Here is a 27307-nt window from a genome sequence, read left to right as displayed (position 1 = left end):
TGCTGATTGTGAACTAGATTAACATAACATTAATTATGTTATCTAATGACTAGGATCAAAAAAACATTTAAAACTGATCAATCAAATAATAGAAGAAGATTTAGAAGTACAAGGTAAAAACATTACAAAGATAATTTTTACTGGCAAATATCAGGTTGGAGACAAAAGAAATGGAATCAGAGAAGAAAAATAAAAGCATTTTATCATTTTTATTTATTTATTTATTTTGAGAGATAGAACTCACGTGCATGCACACCACACACATGTGCAATTGGGGGAGGGGCAGAGAGAGAGACAGAGAATATGAATCCGAGGCAGGCTCCACGCTCACTCTGGAGCCCGACACAGTTGGGGCTTGATCCCGACCCTGAGATCATGACCTGAGCTAAAGTCAAGTGTTGGATGCTCAACTGACTGAGTCAGCCAGGAGCCTCCATTTTTTAAATTAGATTATCAATAGATACCATATGAAGAAATAGACAACTAAGAGTACTGCATAAAGTTATAACTATTAGAGTAATGACTAACTTTCCTAAATATCAGAAGAACCATACATAAAAAAAAAAAAAACAATGTAAAAAATAAGTAAAAGCCATAAAAACAACAAACAGAACAGAAATTAATACACAGTTCAGATCAGATATATTTATCTTCATAACAAATTTTCCTAAGTTATCTATTTTTAAAAGAATCCTATTTCCAAATTGGCTTGCAAACCAAAAACAAAATCTAACTCTATACTTTATATAAGGTACATCTAAAACAAAGCTGTTTGGATGTCAAAAATAAAAGATAGGCAAATGCGTAGCAGGAAAAGGACAAAAAAAGAGATGATGTTCTTATTGTCAAATAAGGAGAAATTTACCATTAAATAGGACAAAGAAAGTACACATTATAATGCAAAGATGTGATTCAAACGAACTCACAACAATGAGAAATATATAAGTAACATGTAAGAGAAATATAATTCATACAGCAGAAATTATAAGGGATACAAATCAAAAAAGAAACACATTGTATTTGCTGAATTTAATTCACCTTTCTCAATCCACAACAGATCAAAGATATAGAAAAGGCAAATAACATAATTAATGTTATGTACCTGATTGCAATATATCAAATTTTGAAAGCAGAACATACATTTTCTTTTCATGTAGCCAAAGAATATTTTTTAAATGGCATTCTCTTTGGCTACAAAGAGAATTTTAATTAATTCCAAAAAATAGGTTGATAAACTTCAGATATTTTCTTTCATCACAAGTCTATAAAGTTATAATTATTGAAAAAGTCAGAAATTAAAAGGTTCTTTCTGGACTCCTGGATGGCTCAGTTGGTTAAACATCCAATTTTTCATTTCAGCTGAGGTCATAATCTCATGGTTTGTGAGTTCGAGTCCCGCATCGGGCTCTGCACTGGCAGCAGGGAGTTTGCTTGGGATTCTCCCTCCCTCTTTCTCTCTTTCTCTCTCTCCTCTCTCTCTCCCTCTCTCCCTGCCCCTCCTCTGCTTGTGCTCTCTCTCTCTCTTTCTCAAAATAAACAAATAAACATTTAAAAAAAGAAATCAAAATGTTTTTTCAGCAGGATTTTTTTAAACCCTATTTTAAATAATTCTTGGGTCAAAAAGAAAACACAAAACAACAGTGCAGAAATTCTAGAAACATTTATAATGAAATTACTATATATTAGATCCTATAAAATAAAGATAAAACAAAGAACTAAAATAATTGAATCAATAAAAGAAAAGAAGTGAATCAATCACTTAACTTAAAAAAAGTAGATAAGGAACCAAAAAGAAACAAAAGAAATGAGAAGATTAGTAAACATAAACTCAAGATGTTAATATTAAATAGGTCTGAAAATTGTAATATAAGCAGTGAGAGAATTCAACAAATTGCCAAATAAAAAGTAAATATACAGTAATAAATAGCTTTCATATATAACAAGACATTAGAAGATAAAATGAAAGAAAAGACTCCATTAGAATAGCAATACAAGAAGTAAAATACTCAGAAATAAACTTAACAAGAAATGTGCAAAACCTATGTGGTAAAAGAAAATCTCCAGAACAATACCAAGAGACATCAGTAAGACTGAAGAACTAGAAAGATAAACCATGTCTTATGTAAAAGACTCAATATCCTAGAGATAACAATTCTCCCTACGTTCATCACAAATGGAATACAACTCCAATAAAAACTGGTAGTCTGCATTTTTTTGGAAGAATATAATTTCATCCTAAAGTTAATAAGGAAAAAGAAAAGTCAATAACCAGGAAAGCTTTAAAAAGGAAGAACAATGAGAGACAGCGGTACTTGATAGCAGTCTTTTTTTTTTTTTTTTTAGTGAGAATAGGCTGGGGTTTTTTATTTTTATTTTTTTATTTTTAGGTTTATTTGTTTATCGAGAGAGAGAGAGAGAGAGAAAGAGAGAGAGAGAGAGAGAAAGGGAGCGCATGAGCAGGGAAGGGGAGAGAGAGGAGAGAGAGAATCCCAAGTTTGCTCCACACTGTCAGTGCAGAGCCTGATGCAGGGCTCAAACCCATGAACCATGCGATCATGACCTGAGCTGAAATGGAGTGTCAGGTGCTCAACCAACTGAGTCACGCAGGGGCCCCTGTTAGCGGTCTTTCTCCTTTCAGTTCATGACACCACCTTCTGCTCAGCTACACGGAGCAGAATCTGTTTACGAGCTTCCCTTGTGTGTTTCCTCTTCTCTTTGACTTGCTATAAACCAGTAATAAATAAACCATCTCTACCTTAGTACAGCTTCCCTATATGCAGAAAGGTCCTCTCAACCATGGAAGTGTGTCTTCTTGCAGGGGAGCTTCCCAAATCCCCACAAAACCAAAACCAAACAAAAACTTCCCACTTTGTCAGTACTGATGGTTTCAGCAAGGAATTGAGGGATATATAATAATCCACTGAGTTGTATATACATACAATGAACAACCTGTAAAGTGTCAAGCAGAAGAAAAAAATATTAAGATGAATTTCAATAAGCATATAGAAAGATCTTTTAGGTAATTCCACTCCCCCGTCAATAATATCTTGTGAACTTGTTACTCCTAAGTGAGTTGGGCTAGTGATACCCATGGGAAATATCAAACTCATATTTAGACTTGATCAATGAGTTTCTGATTATAACACTATCCACCCAGGGAAAGGCTTTCAGCCTACTATGCAGGAGACCACAGTGTGATAGCAAAAGAGAGATAAATCAAGGGAATTAAATACAAAGGTGTTCAAATCATGCCTCAGTCTCTTCTGCCTTTGCCCCTTGCAGATGAGCACCTTGATACCTGTCCCTGCTCCTGAGAGCTGACTATCCGGCACATGATATGCTAGTTAACCTGTGAAAATTCTTGTCGTTCCTGTTTTCAGTTCTGGTGCCCTATTACTTTTCTCCCTCGAATCCTCTGGCTTGCTGTACCTAATCCTTTCTAACTCCTCAACTCTTCCCTGGGTAGCCAGTACTGACAAGTCGGAGCAGCTACTCTGTAGAATGATGCATATCTCTGACCCTCAGATGACTTTTTCCCACACTCAGTTTTATCCTCTTACGGTGCACCTGCTATCAGCCTGGGCGAGGGCCTAATTTTTCTAACTATCACACGGACCCAGATAAAAACGTTTATAAGCAGAGTCTTAAGCAACTTCTCGGTGCCCAGTGCTTTACATCATGTTTGTAAGATAGAGCAAGAATAAAAAACTTAGAACCTATCTCCTAGAATCTGAGAGTTCTGTTAGAACTTAATAATTAACTGCGGGCAAGATAGGCTTCTTACTATACAAGAGTCCACAGTCAGTCACGAATGGTCTACTGGGAGCTGTCTGAGCAGTTTTCTAGGCTATCATTACACTGTAATTTATGCAAAATTGCAGATTGTAGCGAAGAGTTGCTGGCAACTAACCCAGAGTGCCAATTTGAGGGATAAAAATATTTGCTATTTAAAAAGAAGCTAGAACAAACAGCACAATATGCTTCATAATAGAGTAGCAGTTTTTGCTTAGAACAACTTAAAATGAGGAGTTTCTTTTTGTTGGACATTTCTAGGTCATTCCCTACCTTCATTTATTCAACGATCAAGAAAGAATCCCAGAGCTATGTGAAGCAATGGAGACACACGATTCCACACTTTCATATGAGAAACAGATATGTAAATCAGAATATGAACACAGAGGGGGAAGTTCCACGCTAAAAGGAGTTTATAAGTTTGTAAGTTACATGTTGGCACAGAGCATCTCTCTCTACTCTGGCTGAGAACAGCATAGGGGAGTACCGCAAATTCTTAGAGAAGACAGATTTTGATGTGAGTAGGAATTTATTTTGTTTCTGTATGCTTTCTCCATCCTTGCCCATCTGTAAATTATTTTCCATAAGAATGTAAGAAAAGCATGTCATTTAGCCCAGATGGTTAGAAACTTCTTCCTCGCAAGAGCTGAGGTCTACCTTTTGGCAAGATCTACCATAATTCTAGATCTAACTTGGACAGCACCACAGAACAAGTCTCAACTTCCTTTTCCATGAGACAAGTCTTCAAATACCTGCTTGTACCTGCATCCACAGACGAAGCAAAATGGCAAGTCCAGTAGGAGCTAGAATCTCACAGGTAAGGTTTTGCTTAGTCACTTTCTCTGGATAAGACAAAACGGCATCATTCTCCATACATTAACTCATACCATGGTCTGTTTTTTTTTTTTTAAGTGTTTATTTATTTTTGAGAGAGACAGACACAGAATGCAAGTAGGGGAGGGGCAGAGAGAGAGGGAGACACAGAATCCGAAGCAGGCTCCAGGCTCTGAGCTGTTAGCACAGAGCCTGACGCGGGGCTCGAACTCATGAGCTGTGAGATCATGACCTGAGCTGAAGTCGGACGCTCAACTGACTGAGCCACCCAGGCGCCCCCATGGTCTGGTTTAAAGGAACAATCACTGAGGACATTACAGGCAGGAAAACTCAGCATTCATCACCAGAACAGCACCCAAAGCAAGAAAGAAGCCTGAGTTCTGTTTTTGGACAAAGGTTTCCAGAGGCCTAAAGACTCTGGATTAGAACGTGTGTCTCTTATTCTCTTGTAAACTGCTGTTCCATCTCATAGCATAAAACAAACAAACAAAAACCTCTCTACAGGAAAAATCTCTGTGGAAGCTAAATGGACAGAACCTAAATGTATGTGATCAAAATGGCCCTTATGTGAGAATTTACCACATGTCTATCATTGTTTTACACCTTACGCATGTTATCACACATTTTCACATCATACAGTCTTCACAAAACACTGCGAGGGTATTTTTTATAAGGTAGAAAATAATGCTATTTGCACTTTACAAATGAGGAAACTGAGGACACACACAAAGTCCAATAGTCTGTCCAAGCTCATACAAACCATATAAGGGTCAGAATTCAAACTAGTTTAGCCCAGCTCTAATGTCCTGGCTCTTAATCATGTCACTCTAGAGCCCCCATCTACACTGGGCACAAACAAAAAAGCATTGCTGAGTTCACAGATGTAAAAGCAGAGCTGGCCAACTGCTACATTTTCACTTCAGTCAGCAGAACAGCATTTCTGGACCACTGTCCTGCCTCTTTTAGGAAGCCAAGGAGGGATCTTCGATGACACTCTGCCTTCTGATCCTACCTGGTGTGCACCGGCAGTACTGGTAAGAGACCAGCTAAGGACCGAAAACACACGTGCCTCTATCACAAAATTTAATTTTTACCACTTGTAAAATGATCAAGGGGCCCATTTCCCAGATCTGGAAACAATACTGCATTCTCTTGACTCCTGCATTCCATTTACTGTAAGTTTTCTATTTCAACTTGAGCTGCCTTTTCTGGATTAAATCACTTAAATAATTTTGGATATACTTACAGAGCACTCAGATCTAAGCTCTCCTTTCATGCTTAAAATGGGCCAGGCTTTAAATGTGTTTGTATCTGGTCAAGACCTGCTTGGTCTGATTTGCTGTTGATCAGTCCTTCTGTTACCTTCCAAACACCTTGGGCCATTAGGCAGATGACAACTAAGGAATATGGCTTCACTTTTAATTAGTCAAATGCCCTTTCAAGCTCACTCCTTTTAGACAACTATCTCAAAGTAACTTTGAGAGAAAGTATTAGGGAAGACTCACTGAGTCCTGACAACCAGTGCCTCTAGAGATTTAAAAAAATCTACCCCTGGATTCGGCCAAAAATTATTGAACTGAAGTCACAGACTCATTTGTTCAACAAAGACAATATGTAAATGAAAAACACACATATAATAAAATTCTATGTAGTAATAAATGTCATGAAGAAAGAAATGCAGAGTGAGTACAGAATAATAGCATGAGTGCTATTTTGATAAGATAGTGAGGGACGGCCTTAGGAGATAACATTTGGGCAGAAACTCGAAGGTAGTTAGAAAAATAATTTATTGTAAATAGCTTCAGAAAAGAGCATTCCAGGAAAAAGGAAAACCAAGTCAAAGACCCAGATACAAGAGCATGTATGATGTGTTCTAAGGAAACAAAGGGCAGCCATGGCTGGAGGGCAGTGATAGAGGGTTAGAATGGTAGGAACCGAGCAAAAAGATGCAGCCCAGGTCAGGTCCTGTAAGGTCTTGCGTATTGTTTCAAGGAATTTGGATTTTATTCTGATGTTATGTGTTTCTGAATGTTATGGGCACCCGTGGGTGATTCAGAACAACCGTGTGAAATATAGAGTACGTATGGGAGATAGGACCAGGGTGAATGCAGAGAAACTAGTTTGTAAGTTTAGTAGTGCTCCAAGTGAAAGATATTGGCTGTCTCCACTAGGATCTTTTTGGTGGAGGTGATCATGGGTATATTTTACACAGACTGCTAATGGATAAGACACAAGGTGTGAGAGACAGAGGTCAAGGGTGGCCTAAGCAACTAGGTTGCGTAACAGTGCCACTTCCTAAAACAGGACAGATTATAAGGAGTAAAATTAAGATTGAAGATTTGTATATGGTACATTTGAAATGCCTACTGGTCATCCAAGTGGGCTGACATGTCAAGTGGACAGTGGTTACATGGGTCTAGAAACATGGGAAATACTGATGGTATTTAAAGCATTGGGACTAGAAAGGATGACCTAGAAATGGCTCTGGAACGAGACGTGAACCCCGAGTTTATTCCAATGTTTTGAGCAGTTCTCCTCAATCCTGACTACATTAGAATCTCCTATGGAGCTTTCCAAAAAATACTGATACTCTGGTCCAATTCAAAAGATTCTGATATAATTGTTCTGTGTTGGGCTCAGGCAGCTATATTTTTAAAAGTCCCTAGATAATTCTAGTGGGCAGCTAAGGTTGAGAACCACTGGTTTAGAAATTGGGAAGAACAGAATGACCCATAAACAGAGAATGAAAAGACATACCTAGTGAAACGAAAGATACACATGCCAATGGTGGCTTTATGCTTAAACAATGATTAAGAAATAGTCCTATTAGATGTGGCCATTTCCTGAAATTAGAAAGCATGTTATGAATATTACTCAGTTCATTGTATAGTTTCCTGCTTATAAGACCCCTCAGGAGAAATTATTTTTCAGTCTTAATATCAGAAAATGTTTTCTTTATCCTGAGCATGTATTTATTTTTAATCCTAAAGCCATTTAATTGGGTAAGTAGTCTCTCTTTTTTTTTTTTTTTCCTGCTAAAGAGCTCTCAAGATGAAATTTGTGACCCAATCATAGAAAGTATAGTTTAGGCTCAAATAAATAAATTCACCAAACATATATTCAGCACTAGTATACGAAAAGCAGTGTGCTTGGCAGTGGTAGTATATCCATGAAGATTTAATGATATGCCTATTTTTAAAATTTTTAAAAAGTGTTTCTTTTTTTTTTTTTTTTTTTGGAGGGAGAGAGAGAGAGGGGGGGGGGGGGGGGGAGAGAGAGAGGGAGACGCAGAACTAGAAGGAGGCTCCAGGCTTCGAGCTGTCGGTGCAGAGCCTGATGTGGAACTTGAACCCAGGGACTGTAAAATCATGACCTGAGCCAAAGTCAGATGCTCAACTGACTGAGCCACCCAGGGACCCCGATATGCCTATTTTTAATAGCTTTATTCTTGGCCCTGTTTTAGTTCTAGGCCTTGCTTCCTCCTTTTCTTAACTATTTCTCTTTTGCATTGTGTTTTATACATTGCTGTGACCCACCTTAGATACTCTTTAGAATAAGCTAACATGTACTCAACACTTAGAATGGATGAATAGTAAACTCTTTATAGGTATTAGCTCATTTAACTCTCCCAAAAACTGTACATACATGTGAGATAAGGGACATGCACGAACGTAATGTGCAGTCAGGCAAAATGACCAAAGAGTCAATGCTCATTAACAATAGGTTTTCCTGCTCCGAGAGTCAATCTTCATCAATCAAGACTGCAGCTATGGTGTGAACAACATGGCAGTCATAAATGAAGATAAATGGCTTTGAAGCCTTACATTTCTAGGATTACTTTCTTATGAGTAGGGATGAAATGTTTTGAGTCATCTACATGAATCAGTTCCCCAGGTGGCCAAATTTCCCATGGTACCAAATTGTCAAGTCATGATTGGTAGTAGTATTTCTGACTGTGAAACAGATTTTAAACTACGCAAAGCTAACTAAGGCAATCAGACCCTTTCAATTCCTAGCCAAAATGAGCTGGCCAGCTCAGCCATGAGACAAGGGTGTTAGCATGAGTCAAAGTATTGCTTTTCCTTTCTAGTTGCTTTGGCTAGAAGGAATGTGTGTGTGTTGGTAGGGGAGGATCTGTTTGTTACAACTTTATGTAAGTTTTGCATTTATGTTGTGCTCTTCAAGATCAACAGTTGAAACTAAACTCAGGGATCTTACTACAATTGCAGGATTCTGCAAACATGCTTGAAAGAGCATATTCAAACACTAAGTATTCCCAAGGTTTCTGTCTGCATTTGAGAGTGAAAATGCAGACATGTCAAAGAACAATGTGCTGCTTACTGTCCTTTCTATTCTTCCTCTCTGTGGAAAAAGGCTAGACCTCTGGGGGTATACTAATACAAATATAGCAAAAACATAGATATAAATATACATACTTTGTTAGGGAAAAAAAAAACAACTTCCAGAGTGAAATACTAAATATGATTACCTTCTCAAAGATTCACAGTGCTGACTATGTTAAAGGCTATGCTATGCTATATTATTATATTAAAGTCTCCAAGAAATATCACAGTCAAGTTGGATGTTTGATTTTGTTTAATCCAGATTTCCCAAATTTATTTGACCAACTAACTCCTCTCCTCTAAGAAAAGAATCAAACCCATTTAAGATTTTGCAGTGCATCAGTGTTTCTAAGAATACGTTTTATTAATAGTTGTATTAAAATTTTCATTACAGAGGTGCCTGGCTGGCTCAGTCCGTTAAGCATCCAACTCTGGATTTTGGCTCAGGTCGTGATCTCATGGTTCATGGGATCAAGTCCCCTGTCGGATTCTGCACTGACAGTGAGGAGCCTGCTTGGGACTCTCTCTCTCTCTCTGCCCCTCCCCGGCTCATGTGCATGCTCTCTCTCTCTCTCTCTCTCTCAAAATAAATAAATAAACATTTTTAAAAAACGTCTTTCATTACAAATCAAAACCACGATGAGATACACATCACACCTGTCAGAATGGTTAAAATTAATAACACAAGAAACAAACAGGTGTTGAAGAGGACGCAGAGAAAGGGGAACCCTCTTGCATCACTGGTGGGACTACAGACTAGTGCAGCCACTCTGGAGAACAGTATGGAAGTTCCTCAAAAAACTAAAAATAGAAATGCCCTATGATCCAGCAATTGTATTAGGTATTTACCCAAAGAAAACAAAAATACAGATTCAAAGGGATACATGTACCCCAATGTTTATAGCAGCAATATCAACAATAGCCAAACTATGGAAAGACCCTAAATATCCACCAACTAATTAATGGATAAAGATTTGTATCTATCTATCTATCTATCTATCTATCCATACAATGAAATATTAATCAGCCATCAAAAAGAATGAAATCTTGTCATGTGCAACAATGTGGATGGAGCTAGAATGTATTATGCTAAGCGAAACAGTCAGAGACAAATACCATATGATTTCACTCATTTGTGGAATTTAAGAAACAGAACAGATGAACATATGGGAAGGGGCGGGGGTCGTTGGGAAAAGAGGGAAACAAACCACAAGAGACTCAACTTGTCTCTTGAGACAAATAGAGAACAAACTGAGGTTGATGAAGGGAGGTTGGTGGGAGATGGGCTACATGGGTGTTGGGTATTAAGGAGGGCACTTGTGATGGGCACTGGGTGTTGTATGTAAGTGATGAATCCGTGAATTCTATTCCTGAAACCAATATTGCACTGTAAAATAAAAACAGAAACAAACACAAAAACAAAGACAAACCTTTCATGACACTCTTGGTCTACAAATAAAGTAAATTTATCCATTCATTTGTTGAACAAAGACTTTCTAGGCAGCCATTGTGTTAGGTGCTGGAGATAAAATGGGAAGATACACAGATGTGGTCTTTGCTCTGGTGGGGTCAACAGTCCAGTGAGTGTGGTGAACATTAATCAAATATTGACGCGAAGAAATGCTCATCACAAACTGATAAATGATGTGAAGGAAGAGTTCTTCAGATTCTCCACAGTGGGGTGTGTGAGACGGTAGGAGAGGCTATCAGAGAAGCCTGATCAAGAGGCTACATCTCAGTTGAGCTGTATATACGTGAGGAGGAGGGAGCACTCCTATCTGCAAGGCTGAAGGATGATAGGTAAGGGGTTAAATCAGAATAAGGAGGGAGGGAGCAAAGAGAAGCAGTGCTGGAAAGTCCAGAGAGCCTGAAGAAACGTTCACGATGGGAAATAGAAGAAGACCTCAGAATAAGAAGAGCAACATATTTTAAGAACAAAAAATTGGGGAAACTTCAGAGATATTTACTGATCAAACAGAATAGAGCTGACACTCTTTTAAGGATATTTAGTACCTTTGTACGAGACTCTTGGCATTGACTTTATTTTTTTATTTTATTTTATTTTTTTTTTTAACGTTTATTTATTTTTGAGACAGAGAGAGACAGAGCATGAACGGGGGAGGGGCAGAGAGAGAGGGAGACACAGAATCGGAAGCAGGCTCCAGGCTCTGAGCCGTCAGCCCAGAGCCCGACTCGGGGCTCGAATTCACAGACCGTGAGATTGTGACCTGAGCTGAAGTCGGATGCTTAACCGACTGAGCCACCCAGGTGCCCCTGACTTTATTTTTTTTTAATCACCAAAGCATCATTTATATTCATGGTATGAATTATTTATTTTGAAGAGAATGAAGTTTTTTCTTCCACATTTTAGAAATTTTTAATAATTTCAGGTAGAAGATATTTTTGGTTTTGCCTCTTAGGTGGGATTTTTTTGGTCTGAAGGGAAGAATCGTAACAGGAGGGTAGACAATAAAAGGGTATCGAATTCACACAATTAGAAATATAATTAGAAATCATTCACTCCTTCTTACAGCCAAATTTTTCATTATAGAAAGCTCTACCTCTCTTTTGCAGCACTTTGCACAATTATAGTGATTAGTCATCATACCTAACTGTTTCATGGTTGTCTTTCTTACCAGATGGTAAGTTCAAAAGGACAGATCAAGAGCTGGTTTAATCGCCTTCTTATTCCCCACATTTAGTAACAAAGAAACCAGCTCCTCTGTAAGAAAAGGCAGTATCTGTCAGTTAGCCTGAGGCAGGGGGAAAGTTGGTCTAAAGAAAATGATACATCCTAAATGTTTTCCCTGGAAAAACACTGTGACCTCTTTCAATTAATGCTGTCAGCAATATCCTCTCCTCCCTTCCAGTGACAGGAGATCTCTCTCTTTCCCCTGACTCTTCCGGCTATGATCTGATTCTTGGGGGGGAAGAGCGTCTTAAATTATATTTTCATATAAACTCCTCTAATTTTATTTTTTATTTTTTTATTGTTTTTTTTAATGCTTACTCATTTTTGAGAGAAAGAGTGAGACAGAGTGTAAATGGGGGAGGGGCAGAGAGAGAGGGAGACACAGAATCGGAAGCGGGCTCCAGGCTCTGAGCTGTCGGCACAGAGCCTGATCTGGGGCTTGAACCTAGGAACTGTGAGATCATGACCTGAGCCGAAGTTGGACGCTTAACCGACTGAGCCACCCAGGCACCCCTAAACTCCTGTAATTTTAAAATATGAAGGAATTCAGGTGTGGTAAGCACCTATCCACTTCTCTCTCCTACCTCTTCCTTCCCAATATACAGGGATTTTCTTTTTCAGTAAACAACAAGGTTTTATTTTAAATTCCTAGCCTGTAATTTTATTGTCTACAATATTAGCACAGTACTTGACACACAGGAAACACTAAATAAACTTTTCTTGGTGGACTGCCCAGTTGCCTTATTATATGCCAAGCCCTGTGCTAAATTTCAGAGCTACAAAAAGCCAGAGACAAATATTTGTCATTAAGAAGTTCATGTTTCCCAGGCCACCCGGGTGGTTCAGTGCGTTAGCGTCTGACTCGTGATTTCAATGCAGGTCATGATCTCACAGTTTGTGAGATGGAGCTCCAGGTCGGGCTCCGTGCGGACAATGCAGAGGCTGCTTGGGATCGTCTTTCTCTCTCTCTCTCTCTCTCTCCCTCTCTCTCTGCCCCTCCTCTTCTTGCACGTGGTCTCTCTCTCTCTCTCTCTCATTCTCTCTCTCAAAAAAAAATAATAAAATAAACTTCAAACAAAAAAGAAGTTCATGTTTACTATGCGTGTGTAGGAAAGGAGAATAAGTAGACGATCAACATGCAAGAGGAATAGTATTGTGATGGCAGCATATACAACATGCATACAGTCAGAATATTTGGGCTGCACCTTGTAAGGTGGCGCGGGGAGGGGGGGGCGGGAAAGCAGGTGAGTGGTGGGAAACAGCGTTTCCTGCAGAGGGAACAGGCGATATGAGGGCAAGGAGGCATGGAAGAGATGGCATGTTTGGGGACCAGCATGTAGTTCTCTGGAACTTCAGCATCAGGTGCCAGGAAGACACCAACAGGAGGAGTGGCTCGACAGGCAGTGTGGAACAGACCACAATAGCCTTACGAGTGACTGAACAATCAGGCTTACAGACACTAGAAAAGGGACGCTTTGTTCTGGCAATAAAACAAATGTCTCGTACTCTGAAGTCATGGGGAAAGAGAGAAAATGAAAGGGAAAGAGAAAGTTTGGGATGCCACTTTACATTTTAAATAATGTTTAATGTTAGTTGCAAGAGTGTAACTGTCCCAACTGTCCGATATAAGAATACATGATATTTTCCAGGAGCGCCTGGGTAGCTCAGTCGGTTAAGTGTGAGTTTGAGCCCCACGTAGGGCTCTGCACTGACAGCTCAGAGCCCAAGCCTACTTTGGATTCTCTGTGTGTGTCTCTCTCTCTGTGCCCCTCCCCTGCTCATGCTCTGTCTCCCTCTGTCTCTCAAATATAAATAAACACTAAAACAAAACAAAACAAAAAAAGAACACATGATATTTTCCAAATACAGTGCTTTCCATATAAGAGCTGGCTGAGTTAAGGAGATATTAAAAATGAAACAGTACTCTCATTATCCAGCTTAGAAAAGGAGACTAGGGGTTACCTGGGTGGCTCAGTGGATGAGGCGTCAACTCCTCATTTCGGCTCAGGTCATGATTTCACGGTTCATAAGACTGAGCCCCACATCAACCTCTGGGCTGACAATGTGGCCTGCTTGGGATCCTCTCGCCCCGCCCCCTCTCTCTGCCCCTCACCCCTCACACTCACTCTCTCTGTTTCTCTCTCTCTCCAAAAATAAACAAACTTTTTTAAAAAAGAAGGAAAGGAGACTAGAAGAAGCATCTTTTTTTCTATGGCTTTCCACTGTGCAAGCACAATGCTGGAATTCAGTCAAGCCTAAACAACACAGAGGCAACACAAGACATAGTATATCTCCAATAGCTTACCATGGGTGTTTCTAACTCAGGGGTAGTGGGACGGGAGGATCAGAGACCGAAATGCCTGCCATTCTCCCTGCCCCAGTTTGACAATGGTTCATTCCACGGAGATAGGGAGCACCTTGCTCTACTCTGCTGCTGACAAGACTTAGAGTCTCACTCTGTGCGGTGTGATCCTTTGTATGACTCCTGCATTCCTAGGCGTTCCTGTTTGGCTCTTCTCTTTGAAACCCGGGAGTGCCTGGCCCAACCTGGCACTGGACTGAGCTTAATGACGCATACCACTCATAGTATGTTCCAGCTGCACCGCCTGGGACATCCACTCCTGTATTACCGCCTGAAAGCACTCCTGTAGGTGAGAGATAACGCTCCCAGTCTGGCAAAAATATTCATTCTCACAACGACAGCCAATCTTCCCAAAGGAAGGGCATTCTCTTGGCAAAAGGTCTTGTGGTTTTCTACTCAGGTAGGAGGCGCCTTGCATGGCAATTATACCCGAGGCACGGAAAGTTGCAGCACAAGGACCGCGTGAATTCAAACACTGAACACCAATGCGGAAGCAATGCTTTGAGAAAACACAGTTTTCTTTCGGAAGAGGAGCCCTAAGGATGCAAACTGTCATCTTCCAGAAACCAGAGAACTAAGTCTTTTCTACCACTGTTCCCCACAGCGTTTCACAGAGAATTGAGAACTGAATGCGTATTGCCTGAATGAAATCAAGAAGATCTCTGGGCCCACAGGACTCTAAGCAGGGCTGATTTCTTTCAATATGCTCTTTGAAAAGGTCCCTGCACCAATGCAGGCACTGAAGTGACACCACAACCTTTCAGTTAAAGGAGAAGCATGTGAGCCCATGCTGTGGGCATTTGGGGGGATCTGTTTGGATGAGATGCCCTACATAAGAATTGAAAATATGCAGAAAGAAATTTACTCTAAAAAATGTTGAAATAAAATCCAGTTCTGCATTCTTTTGGCGACAAGTTAATCATCTTAACACCTGGTCACTAGGGTGCTTTGTTATCTTGAAGGAGTTTCTGTTTTAGCAAAACTGAAGAACTCTCTCACTTCCTCACCATAAAGCTAAAAATCAAGACGCTGGGTTGAGACCAATGGTAATCAGTTTTCATTCTGAAAGAAGGTGAAACGGGGTAGGTTACTACGCACAAAGAAGTTAAAAGAACATGCAGTGACCTACAGGCGGTCGCAATGGCACTTAAGCATCCTTATAAGTAGTGGAGTTCCTGAGAAGAGATTGTCCATTGTCAGTATCTTTATGCCCCTTAAATTAACCATAGGCTTTCCTAAGCAAATGGAATGTTTGCTTAGAGATGCCAAATCTTATTTTGTGCCATTGAATATTTACAATTTAAAACAACTTGTGTATCATGCACCTCTGTATCTACGCCCCCTATTAGTACCAAGACTATAAGATCCTGAAGGACAGGAACCATCTCTCACCCACTCTCTATAAACTACAGAGCACCTCAGATGCCATGTCCTCTGTGATAACATGTCCTCAGCAGAAGGTAATGTCCCTGCAGCATCCTGCTGTGTTGAGCATCAACACTACCCCTTACCCCAAAATTGTAGCGCATTCTCCGTCTAAATATTCCAAGCCATTCTCCATCTAAATATTCCAAGCCGTTGAGGAATTAAAAGAAGTTTTTTCTCACCAAACAGCTGGGATTTATGTCCCACATGATCAAGACTGAAAGCTAGCCAAGAGTAGACACATATTAATCAAGTTAAATTACAGTATGGCCATTTTTCTTCCAGGACAATTATCGTTGGCTTTAAGACACAAATGAATCATTAGGGTTCTGAATCTCTTCTGGCAAAGAAATACAGTGTGAGCTGAATGCTCAACACTGTGAGTGTCATCAGAACAGCTCTATAGATATGAATTTGCCGAGTTAATCCCCCTTCATTATCTCCATTAGCTAACAATGCACTTGTAGTCACCGCACATAATTACTGCTCTAACAGACAGGGACGTTTGAAATATTAACTTTCCCACAGACTCCAAATCTTCAGTAAGCAGCTCTCAACAATTCATTATATTAATCATATATGTCACCATACTCCTATTAAATATGCATGAGATTAAACAACAGCCATGTTGCAAACTGCCCAACATCATTTTTAATACAATTTATTACTTTTTGGATACTGTAATTATAACGGCACCTAGGTGCTGCTATGAGAAATGTAAATTTAACTACCTGGCTTGTAAGTAACCGGTATTATAACCAATTCCACTTTTATTCAATTTTTAACATGCATTCCAGTGAGAATATTTTAAAACACAAAGTATAAAATATTTATGAAGTTAGTATGTACTAGGACATACTGATGTCCAATTTAAAATTGCATAAAGAAGGGATAAATTGATTTTCATAGACTTAATTTTATAGACAGATAAGTAATTCAAAATGGAAATTTATCCAGAAAGCAGCACATAATATATTGATATCTAAGAGAAAAAATGCAATGAACTATATGATTTGGAGTATTATGATGTCATATTTCTAATCAAATACTTTATAGACTTTATAAATTCTATGTTTATACAGATTAGTACAACAAAGACTAGATTTGATCCAAAAACAAAAGGCAAACATAAATCCCACCAGAAAAATACAATAAAATTTCAAATGAAGGTGAAAAATACATTAACCTTGGATCATATTACTCTAAACTCTATAGTTAGTATGGTCACAGATTATTAAATTAAGCACATAATGGAAATAATAGTAATAGCCACAGTCCACATGGACCAAGCAAGCTCTTACTTAACTTATTGTGTCAGGCAATGTAATTAGAGCTTTCCATTCTTACCTCATCTAAAATTCACAATAACCCAGTGAAAGAGATATTAATATTATTTGCACTTTACAGATGTGAAAAGTGGAGACTTGCATGGATTAAATGTCTCGTCCAAGGATACAGAGCATATGGCAGGAGAGGGATCTGACTCCCAAGTACATCCTCTCAAACCCGGTCAGCACCCAGCTCCCAGCTCCCTGCTCCGGATTCACTACTACTTGAGTGGCCTTGGGCAGGTCACCTGAAGTCTCTAAAGCTCATTTCTGTTAGCTGCAAAATGCAAATACTATTAATATATGCCAAAATTACTGAGAACGAAATAAGACAGTTTATTAGAAAGTACCATACGAGTCGTGGAAAAACATAACGCTGATTGTTATGTTATTGATGAGATTGGAAAATAAAGTGGTGAAAAGGAAGAAAAAAACTCCATGTACCGACACAGACTCAAAATTTTCCAACAAAAACGGTATACCTAGGTAAAAACTTCTGGTTGGTTTACCTTGTTTAACATAGAAACAATTGCATAAAGGCCAATATGAATCAATATCTTTATTATACCTAAGAGACAGATGGATAAGCACTAGCAAATTAAGTTACAAGTGAATAGTAACACTAGAATTGTAGGCGTTCACCACAAAAATGATGTTCACACTATAGATTTGGCCTTTCCAAGAGTTTCTTGAAACCAAGGGTTTTAAACTTACCTGGAGTCATTATCAGGCCCTAATTTACTATGATCCCGATACCCATTTTGATTTGTGGCGATATTTAAATGCTTAGGCCCAGGAAGGAAAAGTAATATTCAAAAGTCTCATCAATCATCATTTTAGATAAATGATACAATATCACTGGGCTTCTTTTTCCATAGGGCATTGTGGCTTAAAAAATTATTTCATAGGCCTTATGACAACAAAGATCCTAAAAGAAATCTTTAAAAATTTAAGGTCAAGAAAGTGGAATTCACCAAGGTTAACAATGAGAAATAATCTATATATTTGTACACTGAACCCTAAAGATGCAGACTGTGTGTGTGTGTGTGTGTGTGTGTGTGTGCACGCACACGTGTGAGGCAGCAGAAGGCTATCAGCATGTGATTGTTATGTATTTAGTGGCTTTCCACTTTTCTTAATGTTTATATTATCAATTATTTAAAGAAAGTATATAAAGCCAAAATAATAGTAGTAATAGGAACAAAGGGGCCATATATGTCTAGCAATTCTTTTGTTCACTTTCAAGGTGCTCATGTCACTGGATGAAGAATAAGGGGAGATTTTATCTGCATAAACCCACAAATATGCCAAATCACATTTTCAAACATCCTTACTTGATGATTTTAAGAATGAAGAAAATTATAAGAATACACGGAATCTCCAAGGTCCTACCTACCTCCTGGCCGTTCGTGCTCTCCATCAGTGTGTAAAAGCATGGCAATGGGCATCCCTACATTCTTGGATCTTCCAGCTACAACCACATTTTTCCCAAATGTTTCAATCCCTTAAAACACAGAGTTTGATTTAAATGAAGAATCAACAACAAGAAGCAAATTAAACATGTGAACAGCCAACTGAAACATTCTTTAAAAACTTCTAATTAAATTTGAATTACTGTGTGGCTTGTCTATAATGCGCCCACATTCATTATTTATAAATATTCTTTTTATGCTTCTCGGATTTGTCACTTCCTCTGTAATTGCCCTCATTAAAAAACTACATTTTCAAGTTGCCATTAAATTACTTTTAAACACAGAGATTCACGTGAAGATTTAGACATGCAAAGACTTACTCTATATTAACTACTAATTATGAAGTAAGCAAAGTACAACAATGGCAAGCTTAACTGGCAATCAGACTTTCAGTGAATCTGGAACAAAATGAGGTGGGAAAAAGCATATTTTTTACAAAGTTCATGCACTTTACCCCATAGAGAGCTGCTGAACTTTCAGGGACCCGGAAAGGATGAAAGATACAACCTGCAGATACAATGCACTCTACCTCCTTGGGTATGGTTTCTTCATAAGTACAATGAAGAAGTTAGAATTAAAGTTTTCACAAGTACTAATGTCCTAAGAGGGAGGTTCTAGGATCCGCTTTCTCTTGGAAATTTTCAGGTTAAATAGTAGGTTAGAAAGGAGAAGATGCTGTCAGAAATGGAAGGGACAGCGATGGAGGTGGGGCAATTACAAACATAAGGGCAATTTGGCCTTGCTTAACATAGCGGTAAATATCTCTATACACCTCAAGGGCCCAAGAGAGTATCACTGTATTTAGAGCCCAAATTCAAATGCAAATGTCTATAGTAAAAACGTAGGGCATTAGAGATGGCTCATATATGTTCATCAAATTTTGTTTCTAAAAGTAAGGACAAACAGAACTCATTTTGGAAAGTGTATACCAAAATACATTAAGTTTACAATTTAAAAGTAGGGAGACAAACCTACTAGTTGAAAAATTCATGCCCAAAAGGGGCAACAACAGTTACCTACAACCTGGCACATATCTCTCATTTTATTTATTTTAGAGTTGTTTTTTTTTTTTACTTTTGTCACTTGATAAGTTTCTGTACACCGAAGTTTTATAGCTGATCATTTTCTTTTACTCAGTAGGATGGAGATGTTTCCAGCAAGGCAATGTACACGTGTTCAGTTTGGAATTTAGCACCCCCATCCTGCAGACCACAAATTACCAACCTGTTCTTTTGATTATTTCCCAAACAGCACTGGCAGTGGCCGGTATGAGAGAATTCTGGTCAAGGCACAGTCTTCCAATATTGATAATATGAAATCCATCTACATCTTTTTCAGGGGCAATTCCATTGCATACTGTTCGCTCATCCACGTGGTCTGAAAAGCAAATAAAATCGGTCTTAATTTTAAAATGGTCAGTTATTTGGAGGTCTGGAAAATGAAATCTGAAGACCTATATTATGATTCAGTATCAGGAAAGGTGTAAAATTATTACTCGATTCCTTTTTCTTTCCACCAAAACAGTAAGCCAAAATGCTTTGGACTGGTGGTTATAATTAACCAATCATAAGAGTGTATGCGATTACAGGGCCAGAAGTGGCTGGCCTGGTGAAGGGGAAAAAACTGGTATTTCACAAGTTTTATTTTGAAACAATACCAATGAGATCTGGAAACAGGCCCTAAGTCTTTGCCTCAATAAGTTTACCTACGTATGGTTTAAATCTATGTTTTCCCCATATAAGACACTTATACGATAGTCCTCTATTAAATATTTCTAGCATTATAGATTAAAAGGACTTGTTGGTGCTAAAATAATCATAACATCATGAATGCCTAAGTTCCTCCCAAATGACATAATAAAAAACAAATCACACACACACACACACACACACACACACACACACACACACACACCTCCTTTCTCTAAAGAACTAGCACACTGATATCCAAAATACCATTTTGGTTTTCCATTTGGAAGGAAAATAACATAGTAAGAGTAATAAACCAAGCAAAAGAGATAGGAGACGGTAATCATCATCTCATTTTGAAAAGTAAGTAGTAACAGTAAATATTAAAATCAGGGGCTCCTGGGTAGCTCAGTCAGTTAAGAATCTGACGTCCGCTCAGGTCATGATCTCACAGCTCTTGGGTTCAAGCCCCGCATAGGGCTCTGTGCTGACAACTCACTGCCTAGAGCCTGCTTTGGATTCTGTGTCTCCATTTTTTTTCTGCCACTTCCTCTCTCTCTGTATCCCTCTCTGTCTCTCAAAAATAAATAAACATTAAAACATTATTTAAAAAAATTAAAATCAGAAGGGACCCCACATCCATTCTAATCAAGACATTTGATAACCTTAACGTATCCCAAGGAACGCACTGTTTCTTCTAGGCCTCCAAATACACACTATTCCTAAGTTAACTAATATGTGCCTAAACATATGTAGAAAAGCATCAGGTATTTTACAACCAATACTTTCTTTCCTTATAGGAGTAAGGGAAATAGATTTCATGTTTTTGACTGACTGCTGCTACTTAAAGTCCCCTAAAGTTTCTCCCTTGGAGCCATGACTTGAAGAAACAATCATGAGATTCAATAGCATCAATTTTTTCACAATGGTTGTAAAACATTTTTGACCCATAGAATATATGCAAATAACTAGCCACTTAAAATCCTACCCAAATGAATAGGAAAGCTGGTATTATTCACTCTGTGTTTCACCTCTATTTACAACATGAGGTAATTAAATCATGCCAGGAAAAAAAAAAAAGTCCTCAAATTATAACCGTAACATTACAATAGAACAGCTCAGGGACTGCCTTGAGAGACCAGTCTATAGAACAACAACACTGTGTGCTGGGTTGTATGTATGTGTGTCCATATATGTGTATGGGTTTATATGTATTTAGCATTTAATTGCCTTTGGACAATGAACAAGAAAAAAAAAAAAAGAACAAATTATTGGTTTACTTTCCATCCAAGGATTTTTACATGACTATTTAAAAATACCTCCTTCCACTGCCTCAATGCCTGTTGGCTAAGTGTAAGCTCATTAGCATAGTAAATAATCCCTTCCTCAACCTGGTTATATCTTCTTCCTACAGCCTCCTCTCCAAGCACTCCATCTCTTTCCCAACCACCATTATGACTTCTTCTTCTCTACTCACACTAAGCAGTGTCCCATTCCCAAGCCCTTAGCATTAACTTTTGCATTTTTGTGCTATTGTTCGTAAAATGCATGATGACCTTTCCATAACTAATTCCTTCCTCCCTGTTCTTTCCCACCCTAGTCATTCCTAACAACACATTGATCGATTGCCACCTGTTCCTTCATCACAAATTGAAATGACACATTTTCCTCCTCTGCTCTCCCACAAAGCTGCTATAAACAGTACTTACTGCATGGGGCGCCTGGGTGGCTTGGTCAGTTAAGTGCCCCATTCCTGATTTTGGCTCGGGTAATGATCTCGTGGTTCATGAGATAGAGCCCCACCCACATCAGGCTCTGCACTGACAGTGAGAAGCCTGCTTGGGATTCTCTCCCTCCCTTTCTCTCTGCCCCTCCCCTGCTTACAAGTGCTGTCTCTCTCAAATGAAAGAAATAGACTTAAAAGAAAAAGTACTTAGCACATTATTTCAGTTAGTTGATAACGTTAGTTATTAATTATCTCTCTGGCTTATGAGTGTGAGCCTTAAAGGGCACAGACCTCGTCTTATTAAACCAATTCACCCATAGCTTTCTCCACTCAGTTGATGGCAATTCCATCCTTCTGAACTGCTTGCCAAAAAAGTCTGGAGTCATTTTGACTCACAGTCAACATCCACTCCATTGGAAAATCTGTTGAATACTCCTTTATAATGTATCTAGCACCTCATTAGTCTCGCCGTGTCCACTGATACTAGTCTGGTTTGAGTGGCCATTAATTCGCCTGTGAATTCTTATGACAGCGTCCCGATTAATTCCCTGCTTCTACATTTGCATCCATACAATCTAGTCACAGAATAGCAACATGATTACACTTCTGAAATGCACATCGTATCACAGGAGTCTTCTTTCCAAGACCCCGCATGATGTGTACTGCTCCAAAACTCTGGTTGTCTGTCTGATCTTATACTGGTTACTCTTCTCTTGTCTTATTCTTTTGGTGTCACTCTGCATTTCTTGCTATTCTCCAAATATATCAGGCATTTCCCACATTGATTATAGTTCTTCTGTCTGCCTGGAGGCTTCAAAACAAACAGTCACTTTGGCCAAAACCCCCCCTTCTTTCAAATCTTTCCATAAATTCTATGTTATATGTAAGGACTATTCTGACCACATTATTTAAAGAAGGCTCCGCTTCTGAGGATGGTGAAGTTGTTTATCTTGGACCAAACTTCTCACAGACAATAACTGTAAACACTGGAAAACACATGTAAAAAAACAATGATCTATAGTTGTAATGTACACCATCGTGCACTGTACCTTGCTGGTGTAATATACAGCACGATCACCATAGTTAATAATATTGTATTTCATATTTGAAAGTTGCCAAGAGAATAGATCTTGCAAGTTCTCATGACATGAAAAAATATTTTGTAACTACGTATGGTGACAGACGTTAACCAGACTTACTGTGGTGATCATTTTGCAATACGTACACATATCGAAGCATTGTGTTATATACCTGAAACTCATAGAATGTTACATACCAGTGATACCTCAATAAAACTTTTTTAAACAACTACTATTTAAAATGAGCCATCTGGAAAACCCTGGAGAGTCACCAGAAGCAGGCAGATTTGGAGGAGAGTGGGCCTCTGAAAGAAAGGAACGCCACTCAAAGAATTCAAAGGACAGCTAGAATTTGGATAATAATCTGCAGTCTTACCTGCTTAAGGAATCAAAGCACAAAGTTTGTGGCTACCAGAGCAGCTTAAAATTGAAGGGATATAACCAGAAGAGGAGAAAGCCACAGAGTGGAGACTCAAAATGTATCTATAAATTCTGCTCAAATCTCTGACTCCTGCACAATAAAAACAGGAGGAAAAACTCCAAGAAGCCCATCCAAGGCTAAGAGAACTAAACACAAATTGCAGCTGTGGTTCAGCAAAGGCAAAACAAAAAGCTTAAAGTCCTCAGTGTGATAGGCATTTATAAAAACACAAAACCGGGGCGCCTGGGTGGCTCAGTCGGTTAAGCGGCCGACTTCGGCTCAGGTCATGATCTCACGGTCCGTGAGTTCGAGCCCCGTGTCGGGCTCTGTGCTGACAGCTCGGAGCCTGGAGCCTGTTTCAGATTCTGTGTCTCCCTCTCTCTCTGACCCTCCCCTGCTCATGCTCTGTCTCTCTCTGTCTCAAAAATAAATAAACGTTAAAAAAAAAAAACACAAAACCTTACAGCAAATATTACGCTTAATAATGAAATATTGGATCCCCCTCCCCTCCCCAAGACAAGAACACGAGGGTGTCCACTCCCACCACTTCTTTCCAGTGTTTTATAGGAGATCCTGGCAAGTGTAATAATATAAGGAAAAGAAAAAAGAGGCCTAAGATTAGAAAAGAAGAATTAAAATGTGCTAGTTACAGATGGCATGGTTATTTATGTAGAATATCTTAAAGAATTTACAATACAACAAAACACAAAGACTAATAAAGTGGATTTAGCAAGGCCAGAGAGTGCAAAGTCAAAATTGATACCAAAAAATCAACGGTATTTCTGTATACAAGCAGCAACTGTTTGAACATGAAATTTCAAAAATACTGCTTACAGTAGTTTACAAATCATACCCTACTTAGGAGTAAATTTTTAAAATTTGAGGGTGACACCTAAAATGAGAACTATAAAACACTGTTGACAGATGACCTAAATAAGCGGAAGGTATGTTGTGTTCATGGACTGGAAAACTCACTAGTGGTAAGATGTCAGTTCTTCCAAATTGATCCGTATGTTCCATGTAATCTCAATCATAACTCTACGAGAACTTGTGGTAAAGGTTGACTGCTGCTTGAATCCATATGACTATGCACAGGAATATCCAAAGCAATCTTGAAAGTGAATGAAGTTAGGGGACTTACGATCCCTGACTTCAAGACTTGCTACAAAGCTACAGTGGTCAGGACAGTGTGGCACTGGTGTAGGGACAGACAAATACATCAACGGAACAGAATAAAGAGCCCAGCTTCAGATTCACATTTATATAGTCATATGATTTTTTACAAAGATGCCAAAGCAATTCAATGGAGAAAGTACAAACTTTTCAATAAAAGCTACTTGAACAACTTGTTAGCTGCATGAGGGGAAAAAGTGAACCACAATCCCTACTTCAATACCATACAGAAAAATTAATTACAAATGGATTATAAATCTAAACATAGAAGCCAAAACCGAATAGTTTCTGGGTGAAAACTTTAATTTGTGTGCCAGGTACAGGCAAAGTTTTTCTTAGAATACAAAAGCATAAAGTACAAAAGAAAAAAAAAACTGATCAATTAGGCTTCAGAAAAATTAAAATGTTATGCCTCTTAAAACACAACATTAACAAAATAAATACCAAGCCAAAGGCTGGGGGAAAATATCTGCAAAATACATCCCTGACAAAGAACTCGTATCCAGGTACATAAAGAACTCTCAAAACTAAATCATGAAAAGATAAATAACTCAGTTTTTAAAAGTGAGCGAAATATATAAACAGGCATTTTACAAAGGAAGGTATTCACATGGGCAATATGCATGTGAAAAACACAGACCAGTGGATCCCCGAGGGTGAAGATGAAGGTAAGGACAGGGTTGACTGGGAAGGAATCAGAGAAAACTCTCTCCAGTGATAAAAAACATTCTATATTCTGATAGGGGTTTAAGTTACAAGAGAATTCACATTTTTTTTTAAAACTTACAAAATAGTACACTTATGATGTGTGTGCTTCAAGGCAATATAAATTTCACATAAAAACAAATATTGATCTGCAGTGAATGATATGCACCATGAAGTTTTAGGATACGTGTGTGTTCCTACCTGTAAATGTTTCAAAAACAAGATGGAGTGATGAATGAATAAATGGATAGACATGTGACAAAGCAAAATAGCAACATGTTAACGGTTACGGAATCTAGGTTGGGACCATCTGGGTGTGCATGTGCCATTCTTTCAACCCTTCCGTATGTTTGAAAATTTTTCATAATAAAATGTTGAAACAACAAACATCCCACCTGTCCCCCAACATCTTGATCCTCTTTACCATGCTCTACTTTTTTTTTCCTCATAGCACATTAACTTCTAATATATATGGATGCATATTTATTATGTTTACTTTTTATTGTCTGTTTCTCCTGCTACTCCACAAGGACAGAAAGTTTTGTCTTTCTTTTTTTTTTTTTTCTACTGTATTCCTAGCACAAAGAACAGTACCCGGAAGAGGAGGGACTCAATACTTGTTGAATACATGACTATTAGCCCTGATTTACAGATGAAGAGACTAAACCAAACCAGTGGACAACTAGGAACAATTAGAACATGCTACCATAAGGATTCTTCTGCAACCTCTGACATCCATCCTTTAAAAATATAATGAGGGGCGCCTGGGTAGCTCAGTCTGACTCTTGATCTAGGCTCAGGTCATGAACTCACGGTTTGTGAGTCTGAGCCCTGCGTTGGGCTCTGCGCTGACAGCCTGCTTAGGATTCTCTCTCCCTCTCTCTCTGCCCTTCCCCCACTTGCACGTCTCTCTGTCTCTCTCAAAATAAATAAACATTATATATATATGAAAAATGAAAAACCAATTAAAATCATTAAAATCTTTATTTGTCAGTATCTTTACATCTACATTGTTATGTATCTGGCATTTTATATCTTCAAATATAAATTTGAAGTCAAAAATTCATGTTTGTTTTTCGTTGATGTTTTCCTTTTAGGACTTGAAAAATTAGAAATTTCAGGCAAAGCTTTATGCTCATAGGTTCAAGTCCACACTCTGAACATAAATATAAGGCCCTTGAAAATTCACTCATTTATTCATTCAGTAAATATTTACTGTGCATCCACCATGTGCCTGGTACTGTTCTGAAGATTCATGAAACACAGTGAACCAAAGAGACACAATTCTTACCCTCTGGAGCCTTCTTTCTAATGGAATAAATGTCTGCCTAATCAAATTATTTGGCTATAGTCTCTTAAGGAGTTAATTATTTTGTAGGAGCAAATAAGAGAGATACTTTTGGAAGCGGTGTTTCCTGTTCTCAAGCCAATAAGTAATATTTAAATTACACCCTTTGGGTTCCACATCAAGGTCTCGAGACAGAAAATACTTATCAGGTGCTTACCACTTACTTGCCCAACATCGTTTAAGAGTTGTTTCATCACTGAGGAGTGAGGGGACAAAAAAGGAATGGGAAGTGAGTCTAATCTCGCTGTGCTACTCCACCCCCAAATTTGGGAATTAGTAGAGCTTGGAGGTGGAGTAGGAGGTGTTGTCGAGGCCAGAAAGGGGTGGATCTGGCCCTCCACCCTTCCTTAGCCTCTTTCTCCTATAGCCACAGAAACTGCACAGGACATTGCTGGGAAGGCTTACTTCACCAGCTGTGAACAAAAATGTAATGGAGTGGGAACCTACATATAACACAAAAGTTGCTACCTTTGCCCTTCAAAATTCTCTTGAGTGACCTGAAGAGTACATGCAGATCCAAACGTTGCCTTAACTCTTCACTAGTGGTATTGAAGACACCCTGGTTTATTGAGCCCTCGGCTTCCTAGGCACTAGACACAGTGACTTCTGTCTAATATGCCATACTGCCCTCAAAGCAGTGTATATTCCACAGAGGAAGACACTCGGATGAGCAAGCAGGTCTATTCTAATGAGCTTCTCTTACACACAAGGGAAAAGAAGAGATGTGTTTTGGGGCCCTTGCCTGCCAACTTCTCAAGGACAGTTCGTCTCCACTGTTTCCTAACTACCTCTTACCCCTGGTGCCCGGCACTGAGTTATGTGCAGATTGGAGAACTGCTGTTTGAACTGGTAAATGAGTGAAAAGGGTCAGAGAGCAATCATATAAGCAGATCTTTTCAAAGGCTTTTGACAAAGAAAT

At 38.7% G+C, this 27307-nt stretch overlaps 1 protein-coding gene across 3 annotated transcripts in view; it reads right to left on the bottom strand.

The window, feature by feature from the left end:
- Positions 1-27307, bottom strand: part of MTHFD2L (methylenetetrahydrofolate dehydrogenase (NADP+ dependent) 2 like) — a 460807-nt gene that overhangs the window by 84000 nt on the left and 349500 nt on the right. For all 3 annotated transcript variants that reach the window (XM_049630631.1, XM_049630627.1, XM_049630628.1), the window contains 2 exons: positions 19473-19625; positions 18173-18280 (listed from right to left, as the gene is read on the bottom strand). In XM_049630631.1, the coding sequence (XP_049486588.1) occupies positions 18173-18280; positions 19473-19625 (261 nt within the window). The remainder of the gene's footprint in view (positions 1-18172; positions 18281-19472; positions 19626-27307) is intronic.

Source organism: Panthera uncia, chromosome B1 (assembly GCF_023721935.1).
Source record: "Panthera uncia isolate 11264 chromosome B1, Puncia_PCG_1.0, whole genome shotgun sequence".
Taxonomy (NCBI): domain Eukaryota; kingdom Metazoa; phylum Chordata; class Mammalia; order Carnivora; family Felidae; genus Panthera; species Panthera uncia.
The sequence above is the reverse complement of the archived record's forward strand: the minus strand, read 5'-3'. Positions and strand labels throughout refer to the sequence as shown.